The following is a 17,256-nucleotide window of genomic DNA, read 5'->3' as shown; positions in this document are numbered from 1 at the left end:
TTGATTAAATGTGTTTATCGGAACTCTATACATATGTAACAAGAAAACACTGTGACAGTGTACATTACCAATCTTTTATTACCAATCAATCAATCATGTTGCATAATCTGCTGGTAGATTGTATGAATTAGTAAACATATTCCGATCCGTATACCTAAAAGATCATAGCAGTATAACTATTCCTTATTATATTAATACCCTGCTTTTTCTGGCCTGTAGAAATTAAGCATGGCTGAGCTGGGAATATTCTCCTAGTAACAAATTTCTTATTAGCATTATGAGCACAAGCACTAATGCTAATGCTTGTGAGGACTTGGATCTCTTCATAGGAAATACACACTGCTATTGTTGATCAGAAGTGCTTTATTAACACTAATTTTGAAAACTGTATATACCACATTTTAGAAAACACTATACCCATTTGTGTTAAACTTACCTTTCAGTAGTTCAAAGCACTGACGACTGTTTGAAGCTGTATTTGTGAAAACTACAGCGCGCGCGCGTGTGTGCAGGGTGCTCCATGTGACTCCTCTCACGAAACAGTGTGTGATAGTCATCAGACAGGGTTCTCTCACTACTAGAGCTTGTGCTCTTCCACACACCTAGCACAGAGATCTTCCAGCTGTTAAGCCTACAAGCACTAGTGTAACTTTTTTCATTGTTGGTACTCCAGTCTGCTTCAGCTTATGAAACTCTGCGGCATATTCTGTAGTTTTTGGTAGTAATGCTTTTAATTTCATTTTATGTTAAGGAATTCTTCTAATATATCAAATATACACCGCTTTCTTGTAGTAGATGGGAAGATGCTTAAAATTTAAATATGTCCATCCTTCACTATAGCAACAACAGACGCAACTGTTCAAGGCCTCTCCCTCCCGCGTTACAGCTCGGTTGCGTAGCAACGCATAAACTTTCAAGAGCAGTTTGACAAAGACAGAGAGACGATGATAAACAAAGGCCGCCTCTAGAGGCTCCTTCTCTTACTATGTGAGTTGCCCGCGTCTTTGCCACAATAATGTCCAAGGCACATCCAAAGAAAAAGGAGTCATCTTCCAGCAAAGTGTCTTTATCCGACCGGCAGACGGAGTGAGTTCAGTGTAATGAAAGGAGAGACATAGCTAGCTTTAGCGTTAGCTACTATTAAGCCACTTAAGAAGAGATGTACTTCAGTATTTACAGTATTTCTTTCGCTTTCTCGGGGTAAAAGGGAACTGGTTGGGTTTATGTAATAAATCGTGGAGCTGGTTAACTGTGTTGTTTAAAAACTCGCACAGAACAAATGAAGTATGTCATAATTTCAGAGCAGCGTCTCTAGCAGCCACTTCCTCTGAGAGCCTAGGAGGTGTGGGGAAATACAGGGTCCCCATTTGGCCCGAGTGGAATGATGCAGACGTCAACAGGGAGAAATGGGACTCAAACAGAGGTCCTGAGGATGGCAAGCCAACCAGGAGTCCTAGTGCTGTAAATATGAAGAGGACAATATTTACTTTTTTAAAATAATCAGTTAATTTATCATTACCCAAACTACCCTGTAAAGAATATATGTAATATGTGTAGCTAGGGTTACGTAAACTGTAAAGTTGTGTTAATTTATGGTTTCTGTACTTCACATTCACTCTGTTCCCTTTTGTATGCAGCCATTTTTTGAGGATCCCGAAGGAAAGCTTCTTCTGCCTCCGTGTTTGAAAGTTCACACCTGGAAGCGCCCAGCAGAGTTTATTGTTGACAAGGTAACCTTCATGCTTCTGTTACCTGCCCGCCTCGATTTTGCACTGATGACTGCTGTGATACAAAAGGGCTTTCCACCTAGACATCGGCAGTTCATTTCATGTTTATATACCTTGCAAGGTTAACAATGATATACAGGGTCCAGAATATGCGTGCAATAGGTTTACACATGAAATTTTAAGACAATTCCTACTTCCTTTAGCCTTTTCGGCCATTTGTCATTATTGGATACTTTCTAGACTACAGGATAGATTTACTAATAAAAAAGGCAGGCTAAACCTGTTTTAACTTTCTGTGTTTCTTTGCCACACAGTGTGAAATATAGTTATGGAAACATGCTCTCTAGTCACCTCCAATGAAGTTTTAATTGCATCACTCCACTTTTCTGTTACCCCCTTCTTAGTGCAGTATTGAGCAATTACTGCAGGCTTCCTGTTTTTTGTATTAGTCCTTGCCAGGTCACATGCTGCCTTTTCACTCAAGATGTCAAAATCATTTAATTAATTTCATAAAAGAGGAGCAGAGGCGAATCACAAAAGCCATCAGCCATGCAGATGGAGGCAGCAGCTCTTCTACAGCATTCTGTCTTCAGTCTGTTTCCACAGAAAGTATTACTAGATTAGCAACGTTGTTTTTGGATATGGTTTAAATTTGGTTCTTGCTTAGAGTTGCTTGCAATTGTACAAAACGTTTTTTTTTTTTTATCTTGCAGCCTGCCTCATAGTCAGCTGACCCATTTATCCATATTTAATTAGTAACATGGTAGAAGCTATGAACTTGGTTGTCAAATATTCAGTGCAGACACAGTTGTGTCATGGTAAGGTTACACCAGTTTAGGCCCTGGGTTGAGCTGACTGTGTAGGTCCCTCATTCTTGTGTACTTTAAATTGGTGAACTTTGACAGCAGTATTGTAATGCTGATATGTTATTACAATGAATGCTATGCACACATGCTACTATACACTTTATCCTGAGTGCAGCTTTTTCTGTGAGTTTTCTGTGACGATTCTCAAGCGACTAAATGTCTTTTATAATTTACCTACAGTGAAAACTCTTTTGCTTTATTTCAGACTCCCACTGTCGTTGACAATCAAATTACATTTGACCTAGTCTCCCCTAATTGTCATCTGCTTTGTAGTGAGGTTAGTATTCAATATTTGTTTTCTACTTTACACTGACTTGTTGTTAGCTGTCATCCATCAGTGCTCAGATAGTCTAATTCCAATGTCAGCAGAGTGATGTCTGACTGACAGAAACAAATTATATGGGGGAAAATGTAATGCCCTTTGTGAATTAAAAATCAGATGATTGAGGGTTTCGCTAACGGATACAGACCGTTTTTCCTCTCTCTTCTCCATCCTGTCTCTGCTCCATGTTCCATGAAGCTGATGAGGTGGATTGTCAGCGAGATCCACATTCTTTGGATGCAGTTTAACTGCCCATCTACAGAGCACGAGGGATGGAGACCTTGGGGGCACATCTACTCTATGTGTAAGGTGGTGAATGGTCATGTGCCACTTTTCAACAGCTATGGCAAATACATCATCAGACTTTACTGGATGGTAAGGATCCAGACAGAATGCAAACACATACTCAGACATAGCTATGGTTCGGAAGAAGCCCTTTTTACTAGTGAGAATTGCTTTGGTTTGACGTTTATGCAGAACTAGAAAATTCTCTTATCGCTGCTTAGGAAGTCGCAGCTTTACAGCAACTGTTTATTAATGAATCTTTTAAAAATAGGCATAGCTGGATTGCAAAACATTGCCATACATTCTTCAACAGACTGCAGGATGTAGCACATGAGTAGGGAGTGGTAACGGACTGATGGGGGATGTAGGGGGGGAAGGGATGAGAAAGCCTTATCCTCTCAGAGCTCAAATCAATCAGTCTCGCTGCTGTGCCAAAAGTGGCTGGGCTTCATACATTGCCTGATGAATAGATAAGGCTTAACAGGAGTCAGCTGCTTCTCACAGAGCAAAGCTCAAGTTTGATAATACACTTAGTAAAACCCTGAGAGCAGGCACAGCCTATGAGGATTTTTTGCATGATAGCGTCGTTCAGTTTGATTATGTGTAAGTGTAAAGACTTCACAGGTTTAAAAACATCATCGCACAGGAACACAGTCTGAGGGCTTGCCATAGAATCTCTGTATGGCAGACCTTGCATCTTTGTGTCTTTTCAGAGGGAGAGACAATTTGGGTCAACAAGAGAGTGAAAAAGACAGAGTGATATTGTTCTGTGACTGTGACACTGTGACTCTTGCCTTGACAAACAAGACTGACATGGTTGTAGGCAGCCGTCCCCGTGCCAACCATAGCACGCTAGCAGATGGTTGTTGAGATGGCATTAAGCACCCAGCCCCCATCACCCTCTTCCCATTTCCTTCTCTGTTTTTCCTTAAAGGCTGCTCCTTTTCTCTCAGTCACGTGATTCTTTGTGGTTCTGTGCCTATATTTTTCCGTATGGATCCTGTCAACACTGCGTTCCCATTGCTGCTTTTCTTGATCTGTCCTATAATTTCCCCAATTGCACTGTATTTTCATCCACCGGTCCTTATCTGGGCAGTGGTTTGACGAGAAAAGGGTAGAGCAAGTGAGAAATGGTATATTCGTTCGACCTCTGTGTGGGTTTGCATTACTTGGGTACACTGTTGTGATAGATAAGGAGAACTGCAGATGTGATTATTACCTGCTTTGCTGCGTTTCCTTAAAAGCAGCGTGAAACTCCCTCAGATGGCCTCCAGATAGACCGCAACACAGATAATGGCTTAAGACACAAGCATAATCATGGCAAATGCTAAGGAGAAATGTGGGACAGCAGTACCAAAAGGCTGTCCTATCCTGAAGATGCAACCCCAGTTCCAAAAAAGTTGGAACTCCAGAAAAGTTGTTTATTGTATAAAATAACAAATTAATCTGCCAGATAATCATATAAACAACACAAATCAATGGTTTAGCCCTCTTATTTGAGGAGCACTGATTTTTTACGTCATTTTATTTTTCACTGTCTTTTCTTTCCTTCCTTTCTTTTTTTCAGGGTTGTTGGAGGAAGATATTAGTGGATGATTTTATGCCATTTGATGAGGACAATAACCTGCTTCTCCCTGCCTCTACCTGTCAGTCAGAGTTATGGCCAATGCTGCTGGCTAAAGCTCTAATTAAAGTGGCAAACACAAAGTGAGTTAACATATGTTCAGACAGAAACTTTATAAGTATTTTAGCACTACCCCAAGGAGCTGGGGAAATAATTTATAATCCTGATGTAATGCTGCTTTAGAACAGACCTCGAGTTTTTTGTAAGTCGCAGCGAATAAGGCCACAGTAAAAATACATCACACAGTATGCACCCCAAGACTGTACACTAAACCTAATTTCAGCAGGGTTACTGTACAGTGTTAAATTTTAATTTATTTCAATAAATATATATGGGGATAAACTATATATGCGTGAAAAATGGAGCAAGTCATTAAATCTGCTCACTTTGTTTTTTGTTATTTCCTCCCCATCTAAGTGCATTGTAGATGTTTTCATGTTTCCAATTTTCACTGTGAAACTTAGTTTCAGGACGTTAATCCCTAAGCTGGCAAACATATGTGTGTTGCCCACATTTGAAAAAATTTGAAGCTTACACACATGCACAAGAACCCCCGCGGAGTGCCATTTGCTGACTTGGCTGTACCTTCCCAGGACTTATCCTGTGTATTTGCCATGGGTGTAATTTGACAGTGTAATTTGGTGGCAGATAGACAATGTTCATGCCTCTGATGGGGCTGTTCTGTTGTCTCTTGAAGGTTGAGACATAGATGTGTCCGCTAGGGCAGAAAATAAAGAGTCTTCCTCACAATAATAATAATAATAATTTATTTATAAGACATAATTTACCTGTTCAGGTGTTCGCTACTGCTTTTCAGGAAAAAATTTTGTCATTTTTTTGTGAAAAGCTGAATATGAGGTCTCGTTCACTTTGGTGCTGAGCAAGATTTTTGGCAGGATTAAAGACTGTGGCATTACCATTAAAGTTTTATGAATTTCACTTACTCGAACATAGTATGAACGTGGACTGGATGTGGACGTCATAAAATCCCAAAAGGACCAATTAAAGCAAGGGCAGCTGTCCGTTTCAAGTGAAAATTGTGTGAGAAGGATACCTAATATAGACATTCTTGCACACACACTCAGAATTATTTGAGCAGTTACAAGGTTTACCAACTAGTGCAAATTCAACAATGCTGAATGTAGCCTGAACCTAAATTTTCGGTGTTCTTGATATGTATTAAAAAAAAAACTATACTATAAAAATGCCCAGGTTAGGATAATGTGACTCTTAGAATACTACTAGGTATCAATGACCTTTGTTGTCCTATTAGCTGTAATTCAAAAGCATGATCGGAATTTAATGACACAATCTAAACACACAGTTCTTTACTATGTTTGAAAACAGAAAGACACATTCAATATTTCTTCTCAGTTAACAGCATTCTCATGATTTAACCACAATGTCACCAATCACATTAAACACTTATTTCCCGCATTGAAACCGTCACCTCACATGATCTGTTTGAGAACAGTGCCAGTGCTAAAAATGGTAGTTTGAGTGCTGTATCTGGTATGTTGCATATTTTGAACAAAAGAAAAAAAAAGTTCTTATGTGTTTGTTTCTCAGTGTGTCAGATGTCTGCGGGGGGATGGACCAGTTCACTTTTATCCACACCCTCACCAGCTGGATTCCAGAAACTCGTCCTATAAAGTAAGGACTTAAATGGTTGACCATACTTTTTGATCTATTGTATGATATGTGCTTTGTATGTTCTATGTCACTTTCTGTTCAATAAATTATACACTGACGGGATGCTTTATTAGTACCGTAGTTTTCGGGTCATAAGCCGCTACTTTTTTCCCACACTGTGAACACTGCGGCTCATACTGACGTGCGGCTAATGCATTTTTTTTTCATGTGGCCAAAAACATTTTGCCTGGTAACAGTAGACCAATAAAATTGATAAGTAGTATATATACGGTATATATTTTTACCGGTTGTTAAGAGACGTTGTAATGTTGTCCGTAAAAAAACCATAAGCAACGTAATTTGTGTGTTACTGATACGTACGTATACTTAAAGGTAGCCGTGTTACAGGCGCTGTTCGAGGAAAAGAAGCATTTGCAGTATGTATTTTTGTATGTTACCATAACGTTTATGTTACCTTATGGATTAAATTAAACGTTAAAAATCCTCACGTGTAATATTTCTGTGTAAATATCTCATATTACGAGTGAAACGCATACGGCTTAAAATCCAGTGCGGCCTGTACAACTACAAAATTGATTTTCTTTCTAAAATTAGAGCATGCGGCTTTTAATCAGGTGCGCTCTGTAGTCCGGGAATTACAGTACATCTGTTCAACTGCTCATTAACACAGGTATGTCAGCCAATCACATGCCAGCCACTCAGCGCATTTTGTGATGTCGATATGGTCATGATGACCCGATTGAGCTCAAAATGAGCATCAGAATGAGGAAGAAAGGTTATTTAAATGACTTTGAACCTGGCATATTTGTTTGTGCCAAATGAGCTGGTCTAAGTATTTCAAAAACTGCTGATCAACTGGAATTTTCCCACACAACCATGTGCTCCAAATGGTCAAAAAAAGAGAAACTATCCAGTGTGGAGGATATTGTCTTGGCAAACTTTAAGTCCCCCAGACATTCAAACACAACAGCCACCTGAGTATTGCTGCTGACTACATCGATGACTTTATGTAATGTGCCATGACTCAAACCTCAAATCATCTCAAACTGGTTTTGTCAACATGACAGTTAGTTCACTTCACTCACTCACTCCACAGTCACCAGATGTCAATAGATCCAATAGAGCACCTTTGGGAGTGTGGTGGAACTGGAGATTCAGATCATGGATGAGCAGCCAGTAAATCTGTAGCAACTGTGTGATGCTGTGATGTAAATACCAAAATCTCAGAGGAATGTTTGAAGGCAATCGGGGAATCCAGTACTGGCAAAGTGTACTAATAAGGTATCCAGTGGATGTACATGGAATATATGTTCCGTTTACTGTGTGTCTTTGTTAACAGGGCTGATATTTTTTATTTTTTTATATAGTTTAAGGTCTGTGGCAAAAATAATGCAGAAAATTGCATCTGTCCTCAGAGATGGAAGGAGATATGTTGTATACTGGAGGGAGAGTAATTTCAGTGTAGAACTGCAGCTCATCAGTGATAGAGCTTTAATGGGACAACAGTATTTGTTGGTGGAGCCAGGGAGTGTTATTCTCTGTAGCTCAGCAGGTTAGCTGTTGTTAGTGGGTCGCCTGGGGAATCTTATCAGCACGTGCAATAAATGAGCATGACATTTGTTTGTGTTTCAGACTGATTAATGAAACATGAAGTTGTAGTTACTTATGCACTTGCCCACACAGAATACACAGGATCTGATATACCTCAGTTACTGCAAGGTAGAAGTTCTGACAATATAAACATAGTAAATAAATATATCATTATGTTAAATATTATGTGACACTGTAAAGTACCCTTAGGATGCTTCTTTCTTTTGCTTATAATATTCAATTAGACTGCTAAACACAAAGATGGTCAAAAACGCTAAAATAAATAACACATTTACATCCTCTCTGCCTGTACTAATAACAAGTAAATGTATATTAGTGCAGCTAATACTGCCACTTAGCAATATTAGCTCAAGTTGTTTTTATTCATGCACTGCAGCCCTAACCTTTCTAGACATTACCATACTGAGTTATGCATGAGAACTTCAGAATCGTTTGGACCGGACATTAAAGGACTTGGCTTTTCTTATAAGCTCCACAGTACAAAGTCGATGTAATGTCCGATTGAGCTCATGCAAGAATAGAGAAATTGATTGCATGGAGAAGTCAAATGAAATGAGTTGGTGACACATGTTCATCTCCTGCATGCTCTGTCCAGTCATCACCTGTTTCCAAACCTCTGAAAGTGCAGACTGGTGAAGCTGGTATACCTGAACGACACTACAGACTTTTATTTTTGCTCATTTATTTCTTTGTGAGATGTTCAGGGGGTTTCTTGCATGTACTGGCTATAGTATCAAGTCCACCTCTCCCACCCGTCCACCTCCACCCCCGAATCAGTGAAAAAGTCAATAATTTCCTTTGGATGCATGCTTGCTTTTTCACATGACTGTGTATACGACAGCCTATTGTATTGCAAACAAAGGGACAGTATAGGAAGAGGAACTGAAATTGCAGTTGTCACAAAGACACTAAGCAAAAGTGTACTTCATTTGACATCAGACACACTTAAAGTTGGAATGAGTTACAAATAAAAAGGGTTTAACTCACAACTACTAGGGTTAAGCCTTGTTTCACTTTTCTGAGCTGAGCAGTTTCAGACATATTTCAGGCCTGCTTTCAGAACAAAATGACTGGGTGTGCATCAGAAATTAGTGAAAATGATCTATACCTATAGACCTTACAAAGGATAACCTTGGAAAAACGCGGGAGCATGGTATAATGGTTGTCAAACAACATCTTTATTGATATATACTCTGGTGTCAAAACTCATCATCAAGGGTACTGGTGACATTGTGAAATGTTTTCTATTTGGGGCAGATAGTTAACAAGTGATTACAGTGAAACTAATATAACCTGCTGTAGCCTGATAATGTTGTCTTTACCTCTCTTTCAGGTCAGTGTACTTGAGAGAAATTTGGGATTTCTTACAACACTCCATTCCTACATTTAAACACCTGGATGACAGTTTGCCAGTGACGAAGCCTGAGCCCACAGATGCAGCTCAAGTCAAGGATTCCACCCTAAGTAACAGCAAGAATCAGCTACTGGAGTCAGAGCAATGTAAAGGTAGATATTGTGCCTCAGTTAGACACAACAAGTAAGACACAAAGTCACAAAGAGGCAAATAATTATGCAATTATACATACTTGCAAACTTTTGTCTCAATTACACACTCTGCTTGCACGTTTAATTGAGTGAGTAAGTCAATGCAGTCAGCCATTACTATCATAATTTGTATGCACAGAATTGCTTTGCTGCTCAGTTAATTAATTTATCAGCAGATGGTTTTAGAATCATTTCTGTGTCCTGTGTCTTCGTAACTGTGCTGTATTAATGGATTTATATGTCATGTCTACATTTCCTTTGCTGAATTATATGCAATATATATTTCCTTTCCCAAGGCACACCAGAAGCCAGTCTGTTTCTCACCACAATGACATAAAAAGGACAAAACTGAATTTCGTGAAACTTGGTAGAGAGGTAGAGGAAGGTCTCCTTAATTTAAATACGGAGGTCCTGCTTAAAAGTTCACAAGTATAGAGTTAATGCTTATAGAGCTAAAGAAATCCAACTTGTAGCAATCACAGTTTTGGTCTAGGGATTTACTTTAGGACAGGAGAGGCTTAAGACCTAAAGTCACTACTTTGCTGTACTTCAAAATCCCAAACTTTCTGAACTCCGTTGTCAGCCCTGGGGCCTGATGCCTCATATTACATCAAGAATAACTTCCTGTCTTTTGTGAGGTCTGCCGCCCATATATTATGGAGTGCAGAGGGTTAATGTGTGTATGGTGGACCATGAATAAACCAGCAGAGGGAGCTTTAGAAGGGTAAATTATTTGGTGCTCCCGCAGGGCAGGAGAGCTTCCCCGGTCAACTGTGGGAAGATAAAAGTGAAACGTCCTCACAAATGTATTTGTTGCTTGGAGTCGTTTCAGGCCATAGCAGAAATACAATGCTTTTTAAGGCTGTACAGTTCATTTAAATGCTTTGCTCAAAATGCTAATTGCGTGGATAAATTAGCTAAGGTCTTGGTGTTGCATATTAAAGGTGAAGGGGAAAAACAGGTAATTATGAGGTAAATATGCGGAAGAAAAGCTTCCTCTTGTATTAAAACCTGCATATGTAATATTCAGAGTATTGAATTCAGAAATCCTTGTGTGATGTTTTGCTATTTTCAACTTCTATATAAATTAAAATCTATCTTTGTTTTGCTCTCACATTCACCCACCTGCTCTTTCTGACAGTAGACTGTTCCCTGTGCTCTGCTACAGTCTCACTTGTTTGGAATAACTCAAGTGTTGCATATTAACATAATGTGATGTCATGCATGTGAAGGTGGTATTGCTTCACAAAACATTTTCTGCTTGAGGGAAATCTGCTGCATTGTCCTTTTCTACGTATGCAAACACTAAAAGACCCTACACGTTTCTTCTATTTCGCTGTTTTGGTGCTTACTGTGAAATTCCAGTGAAATGCAGAAATTAGTAGTATGTGAGAACAACTTCTCTTTTCAATTTTTAATGTGTAGCCTTTATATTAGCCTGGCGGTGTTCCCATCACTCTTCACCATGGTCTGCCAAATTGATTTTCCATGTCTCCTGGCCCATGTGCTCTTATATGATATACTTTTAAGATGCACTAAAGGGGGAAGAACTCCCTAAAGAACCTAAATATAGCCTCATTGTTTATACCTGTGGAGGACAATAGTGTTTTTTTTTGTTTTTTGTTTTTTTTTCTCCTCCATACCTGCTTCATACCCTGGTGGACGGGGCTATGGCTCCCCACACTCCCTAGCAGATCGTTACATGGAGAAACCTTTGGAATACAAGCATGCTGATCCACACATGTATGCACACAGGTGTACACACGGGTGTTCACAGACGCGGACTACACCTTTCTTGGCTGCTGCCTCAAAGCACATTGTGCGCTGTCTATCTTGCGTGCTGCACAATATCGTTTATTATTTAGTATCTACTGTTATCTACTGCTAGCTAGTTTATTGTGATGGTGCTGTTTTTTTATTATGTTGCTCTTTGTTGTTTGCTTTCTCTTCTGTTTTTTTTTCTCCATACAGGTGGTTTGTTTGTTTGGGGTTTTTTTTCTCTTTCTTGCCCCCCTTCTCACCGTCTCTTCTCCCCTTTGGTTTTCTTTCTCTCCCTCTCTTTCTTTCATTCTTTCTCCCTGTCCTATCCCCCGGTCATGTCTGTCCCGTTTGTAGCAATCGAAAATAAAATAAATTCATAAAAAAAAAAAAAAAAAAAAAAGACAATAGTGTTTTTTAATCTAATCTTTCTAGTCTGGGAAAATAGGGGTAAATGTAATAAAAGGATAGAGTGCAAATAGAAATACACAATGTATCGCCAACTGCTGCACCTCTAAGAAAAAACAAACATACAGCACGTGGAACACAAAAATTAGAAAATACACAGATATATAGGTCAACAATCTTCTTATAGTGTGAATGTGTGAGAGAGAGGGTGGGAGTATCTGTGTCTTTGTCTCAAATGTACTTGATAATGAAGGTGTAAAGCCGCAATAACGCCCCCAGGAGCCAGAGGCAGACTGGCTTGATACCAGGACAACCGTGCAATCCACAGCTCCCAAGAGTACCGTAGACTTAAGGTCACACTTCTCGGCGACATCCCCGGAGGAAGGCCACACGACCAAAGGGTGAGAGTCCCAGAGGACCAGAGGCAACGGGAAGTTGACCCTGCTAGAGGCGGGCCACCCTTGCACGAGTTGAGATCCAGGTCCCAAGGAGAAGGTCCAAGCCAGGAAGTGGGCCAGCGACCACACCAGAACATCCAGCCATGCACCGTGGAACCAACAAACAGAGAAGCCTCCAGTGGGGAGCGTTGACCATGTCCCACAGGGGCAAAGGCTCAGCGAGCTCCAGCCATACACACACACTCATACAGGCTGTTCGCTCACTCACTCTCACCTAGCAGTAGGTTTAAAAAATGATTTTCCGATTCAAATCGATTTTAGCTTGAATAACGTGATATTGATTAATTAAATCCTGAATCGATTTTTAAATATAAATGTATTTTGCCAGAAACGCCAGAATCTCAGGTTAAAGCTCACAAAACTATTTGAGAGCAGGTAAACACATTCGGCACAAAGATGTAAACACAAAGCGCGGATCGTTCACCCAACAGCACATAAACAGACACACCATCGGGTGGTGAAAGCTGACATCTCAGAGATTCCGATGCCGACAGGTTTCGTCACTCTCTGACCAAAATTCACTTCACCAGCAGCAAAAGAAGATCAAAGCTACACTTCACATTTGATAAACATTGTCATTAATTCCCTCTTACTTTTGCTGTTTTGTTTCCAACACGATAAAATCACACTTCCTGCACAGCTCTTTCTCTCTCTCATTGTACTTCAAGAACAGTTTGCCATCTCAAATCTCTGTTTTCTTCATTGTTCACTTGCTTATTAAACACCAGTCTAGTGTTGTGTACAGTGCTATCGGCCTGTGTTTTCTTTTTCTTTTTCAAAAATGGCCTCCGACAAGAAAGCCTAATTTTGACTGTTTAATACCAAAGAAATTTAAACTTTTTAAAATCATGGCAAATTGCAAAACGCTTGGCTGTGTCTCTAATAAAACCTCTGTAACTTCGCTCTGCTTCACTTCAGCAGCATCAGGTAATGTTCATATGTTGATTCATGGTTTTCTTCTGTTTTTGATGCACTGCAGAATATTTTTAAGGGGGTTATCTGCTATAAAAAGCCAGACCAGGGAAATTTTCTTCTTGTTTTTCTGTGTTTTACCCTCAGTTACTTTGACACAAAGGCATCTGCTGTGATGCTCACACCTGTGATGAAGTCTCACAAGTGTCAGCTTTGTTTTTATACATAGATATAAAAATATGGATATGTACTGATAAATGATCAGAATTATAATATTTCTTACTGTCTGAATGAAAATGGAATCGAATTGGGACCTTGTGAATCGGAATCGAATTGATTATAGAAATCCGTAACAATAACCAGCCCTACACTCACCGACCCACTAATGACACACAGAAAGACATAAAGACACATGTACACATATTGACCCCCTCCCCTTAGAGGTGTTGGCGAGCAGGTGCTGCCGCGAACCAGCAGCAAACTGGGACAAAGCCAAAGTGTACCACAAACTGCCTGTAGGACCCCCGTTTCAGGCAGGGGGTGTGAAACAGGTTGTAGGAAGCTATTTTGTGTATGGTATGTTTTGCCAGCTATGCTTTCTCTTTTGTTGTATTTATTTTAATTGTTGTGTGGCGCTTTCACTATATTGATGTTACTATTTAGAATCAATCACATTTAGTCTCTAAAATTAGTTGTATATTAACACTTATGACAATGCAGTTTAACTGTACCTGTTATTGTTCATTGCGTGTGTTTCTCAGCAGACCCTGACATAGTGGTTTGTGCTGCCTGCTACCCTTTTCAACTACATAACGGTTCCTTTGGGTTTCGCCAAATGGTATGTCTTTTTAATATTCCTCCTAAAATGTTGACCACGTATATATGTTGACTCATAATGTGCAATTTTTAGTCTTCAGACTTTTGGAACTATGAAATTTTGATTTCACTTGCTAGAGTTTGTAGTTAGGTATTTAGTGCAAATTTGCGAGGATACAAATTCACATTCTGATGTAACTGTAACATGCACATCGTGACAGGTTTAAAGTATATATACACAAATTTTATGTAATGATTTCATATACTGTATTGTGTCTTGAGTCAAGACTCATTTCTTTATATTTATTTAACTGTAATTTTCTAAAGGCTCCTGAGCAATAGTTCTGCAGGCTCTCCAAAGGTTTTTTGTATGTTAACCCACTTAACATGTGACTATGAATCATTCAAGCATTAATAAAATCACCTAATTCACAGAATAAACTTAGCAAAGAACCAGTTTCAAATGGTATCTTTAGGCACTTTGTTACAAGTGGTCTGTCACAAAAACACATAATTTGTTCCCATTTCCTGAGCTTAATCTTTGAAAAATGTGAATGATAACAGAGTTTGACAGGCATAAAACAAATAAATAAAAAAATTTGACATATTTCAGCATAATTAGCAGTTTATCCTTAAAAAATCTGGGGCCTGAAAAATATTTATAGCAAATGAACAGTATCTGAAAGTCTTGTGCTTAAGTAATATCCAGCAAAGATCTGGCACAGGACCTGAGAGACACACTAGACCCTTTACTTGAGCCATCTACTGTTCGTTGAAAGCTCATCAGAAATGGTCTCGGTGGAAAGCTGGCTGTCAAGAAGCCATTCTCTAGAAAGGGAAAAAGCACAAAGGGCTGAGGTATGCCAAATTACACAAGAACTGGACTGAAATTCAGTAGCAACAGGTCTGATGGAAAATTTCCACATTTTACATTTTTGATTTAAAATGCCATCAGTATGTATGGTGGGGTTCATGACAGTGAGTGTCTACAGTTATCTGTAAAACATACTGACACACTGGAGTCTCTGTCATGGTTTGGGCCAGTTCTGTCAGAGATCTTTTCAAAATTGATGGTAAATGGACTGGTGCTTATATAGCTCATTGGCAGGGGTTCCAATTGTCAACAGGACAGTAATCACAAGCACACTGCCACTGCAGTAATTATACCTGGGTAGAAAAACACACAATGAAACTCAGTCAGGGATTGGCCTCCCCAGAGCCTGTATCTCCACATTATTGAAGCAGTGTGGGATCATCTTGACAGAGAAAGGAGCAAAACACATGCTTTAAACATCCTTCAAGAAGCCTGGAGAACTATTCCTGAAAAGAAATTTTTCCCAAGAGAGTTCAGGCTATGATGTTTAAAAAAGTGAGCATACCAAATATTGACTTTAAAGCTCATTAGAATTGTGCAATTGCTGTTTTTGCCTTACATACTGTATTTTCATGTATTTTGGCAGATGTGTCTGAACTTATTGCCTGAATGATTCTGTCCTCCATGCTAATATGTCGCTATGTTTTTAAACTAACACCTTAGATACTCACACAATATTGTTAAAATGCAGTGGGTGTTAAAGATTAAAAAAAATGTTTACTATATACACCCCTAAACCTGATTGGAGAACAGTTTCTAATTATCTGCCAGAGTATTTTTTTAAATATTCATAGTTGACGCCTGCATGCATGATTTCTGTGTATGTGTGTCGGTTATGCAGGCTAATTCCTCTGAATTTCTACGTCGTTATGGCCTCTCCTTGCTACACAGCCATGCTGTCCTGTTGACTCGTACCCGCGCATGCCCGCTAGAGTCACCACCCAAACCTCCACCTGTGCCCAGTTGGAAACTCATCCGTCAGCCCAAGGAGATCTTGGTCACTGCTGAACCAAAGAGTAAGTTAGAGGAAGATTGAAACAGGAAATGAAAGATGTTAAAATTAAGTTTGGAATAAAGGCGGTGAAGGGGAATCAGGAGGAGTATGCAGGGGAGGATATCAAACAAATAGAAAAGCACAAATTATGCGATAGTGTGTAGGTGAATGTCATAAATAAATATGACTCCAACAAAAAGTGAGTGTTAATGCAGGAGATTTAGAACCTGCACTAGAGAGGGCATGCAGCACCGCATGCTGAAATGAAAATAGGAGTAGGGCAGCTACATTATTTCAGTTTTGAAAATAGCTGCTGGCTCAGGCATATCTGACATCAGCTGATCTCTGAGTGAAAAACAGAAAATGAAGTAAAAAGAGTCAGAGTGTGAAAAATCGGTGCTGGCATGATATGTAAAGGTTTTTTTTCTCTCCCTTTTTTTGTAGAGATCCCTTTGTCAAAACCAGAGCAGTTCATTGAGGTTGCCAGCCCTTTTCTCTCCTACCGTACCAGGAGCAGCGGGGGCTCAGTTCCAGAGCCGTGCGTACACTGAAACTGATAAATTTATAAATAACATTTTCTTCTCTCCTTTCTGATGTCTTTCAGTAGTCTATAGGTAACCTGAGCCTGACCTCTTTATAGAAAAAGGAAAGCATGATAACAGCTTCCATATGGAGGTCAACAAAGTACATCACCATTATCATAATACATCATTATCACCTGTTTTTTTTACGATCTTACTTAACCACCATCTCGACTCTCTGTTATGAATGCATTCGTAGTAATTGAGAAATGTGAACTATGGGAATGTGCTTTTGTATTTTACAACCCACAGTGGAGTAAAGATTAGAGATTTGCTCCTATTTGCTACTGTAATACTATATATTTTTGTATCTACTTAGGATCAACAAAGAAAAATGACAGATTATAGAATGCAATGAGATCTGTGTATGGTATGATTATGATATGTTACATTTGCACACAACTTGGTGCTTGAATATGTGTCTTTATGTGTCAGAGAGACCAAGCAAAACACTCCCAGGAAGTGTTCCCACAGATCCCCTCTGGTCTCCATTACTGAGGAAGAGGAGACTGAATGTCAAGAAGGCCTTGAGCTTGACGCGGCTGAATGCACCACTAACTCACCAAACTGCACTGACAAAATGGAGGTATATAGCATTATGGTCCACGAGGGTGAAATATTTTCAGATTTCACAAATATTTGCAAACAAAGCATCGTTGTAGAACCGCTGTTATCCCTCAAATAGAATTTAAGCATCTGTGACCTGTTGGAATGCCAAAAAAGGAATGAATGAAGACATTATTTTATTTCTGCAAAAAAATTTGTTGCCCTTTGTCATGTCTTCATTTCATTGCTTTCCTGTTGCCTCACTCCTCTCTCTGC

At 39.4% G+C, this 17,256-nt stretch overlaps 1 protein-coding gene across 5 annotated transcripts in view; it reads left to right on the top strand.

The window, feature by feature from the left end:
* Positions 1-70: 70 nt before the first annotated feature.
* adgb (androglobin) overlaps positions 71-17,256 on the top strand; it is a 41,116-nt gene continuing 23,930 nt past the window's right edge. For 4 of the 5 annotated variants that reach the window (XM_084954109.1, XM_084954110.1, XM_084954111.1 and 1 more), the window contains exons 1-12: positions 71-1,086; positions 1,302-1,461; positions 1,638-1,730; positions 2,799-2,870; positions 3,114-3,290; positions 4,768-4,907; positions 6,394-6,477; positions 9,422-9,594; positions 13,931-14,007; positions 15,701-15,875; positions 16,298-16,391; positions 16,870-17,020. In XM_084954109.1, the coding sequence (XP_084810235.1) occupies positions 1,016-1,086; positions 1,302-1,461; positions 1,638-1,730; positions 2,799-2,870; positions 3,114-3,290; positions 4,768-4,907; positions 6,394-6,477; positions 9,422-9,594; positions 13,931-14,007; positions 15,701-15,875; positions 16,298-16,391; positions 16,870-17,020 (1,467 nt within the window). In that variant the 5' untranslated portion in view covers positions 71-1,015. The remainder of the gene's footprint in view (positions 1,087-1,301; positions 1,462-1,637; positions 1,731-2,798; positions 2,871-3,113; positions 3,291-4,767; positions 4,908-6,393; positions 6,478-9,421; positions 9,595-13,930; positions 14,008-15,700; positions 15,876-16,297; positions 16,392-16,869; positions 17,021-17,256) is intronic. The other variant, XM_084954108.1, reaches the window with a different exon arrangement.

The sequence above is a fragment of the Perissodus microlepis genome, chromosome 15 (assembly GCF_051167445.1).
Source record: "Perissodus microlepis isolate ML-2025 ecotype Zambia chromosome 15, ASM5116744v1, whole genome shotgun sequence".
NCBI classification, from domain to species: Eukaryota; Metazoa; Chordata; class Actinopteri; order Cichliformes; family Cichlidae; genus Perissodus; species Perissodus microlepis.
This window is presented reverse-complemented; position numbering and strand designations above follow the sequence as displayed.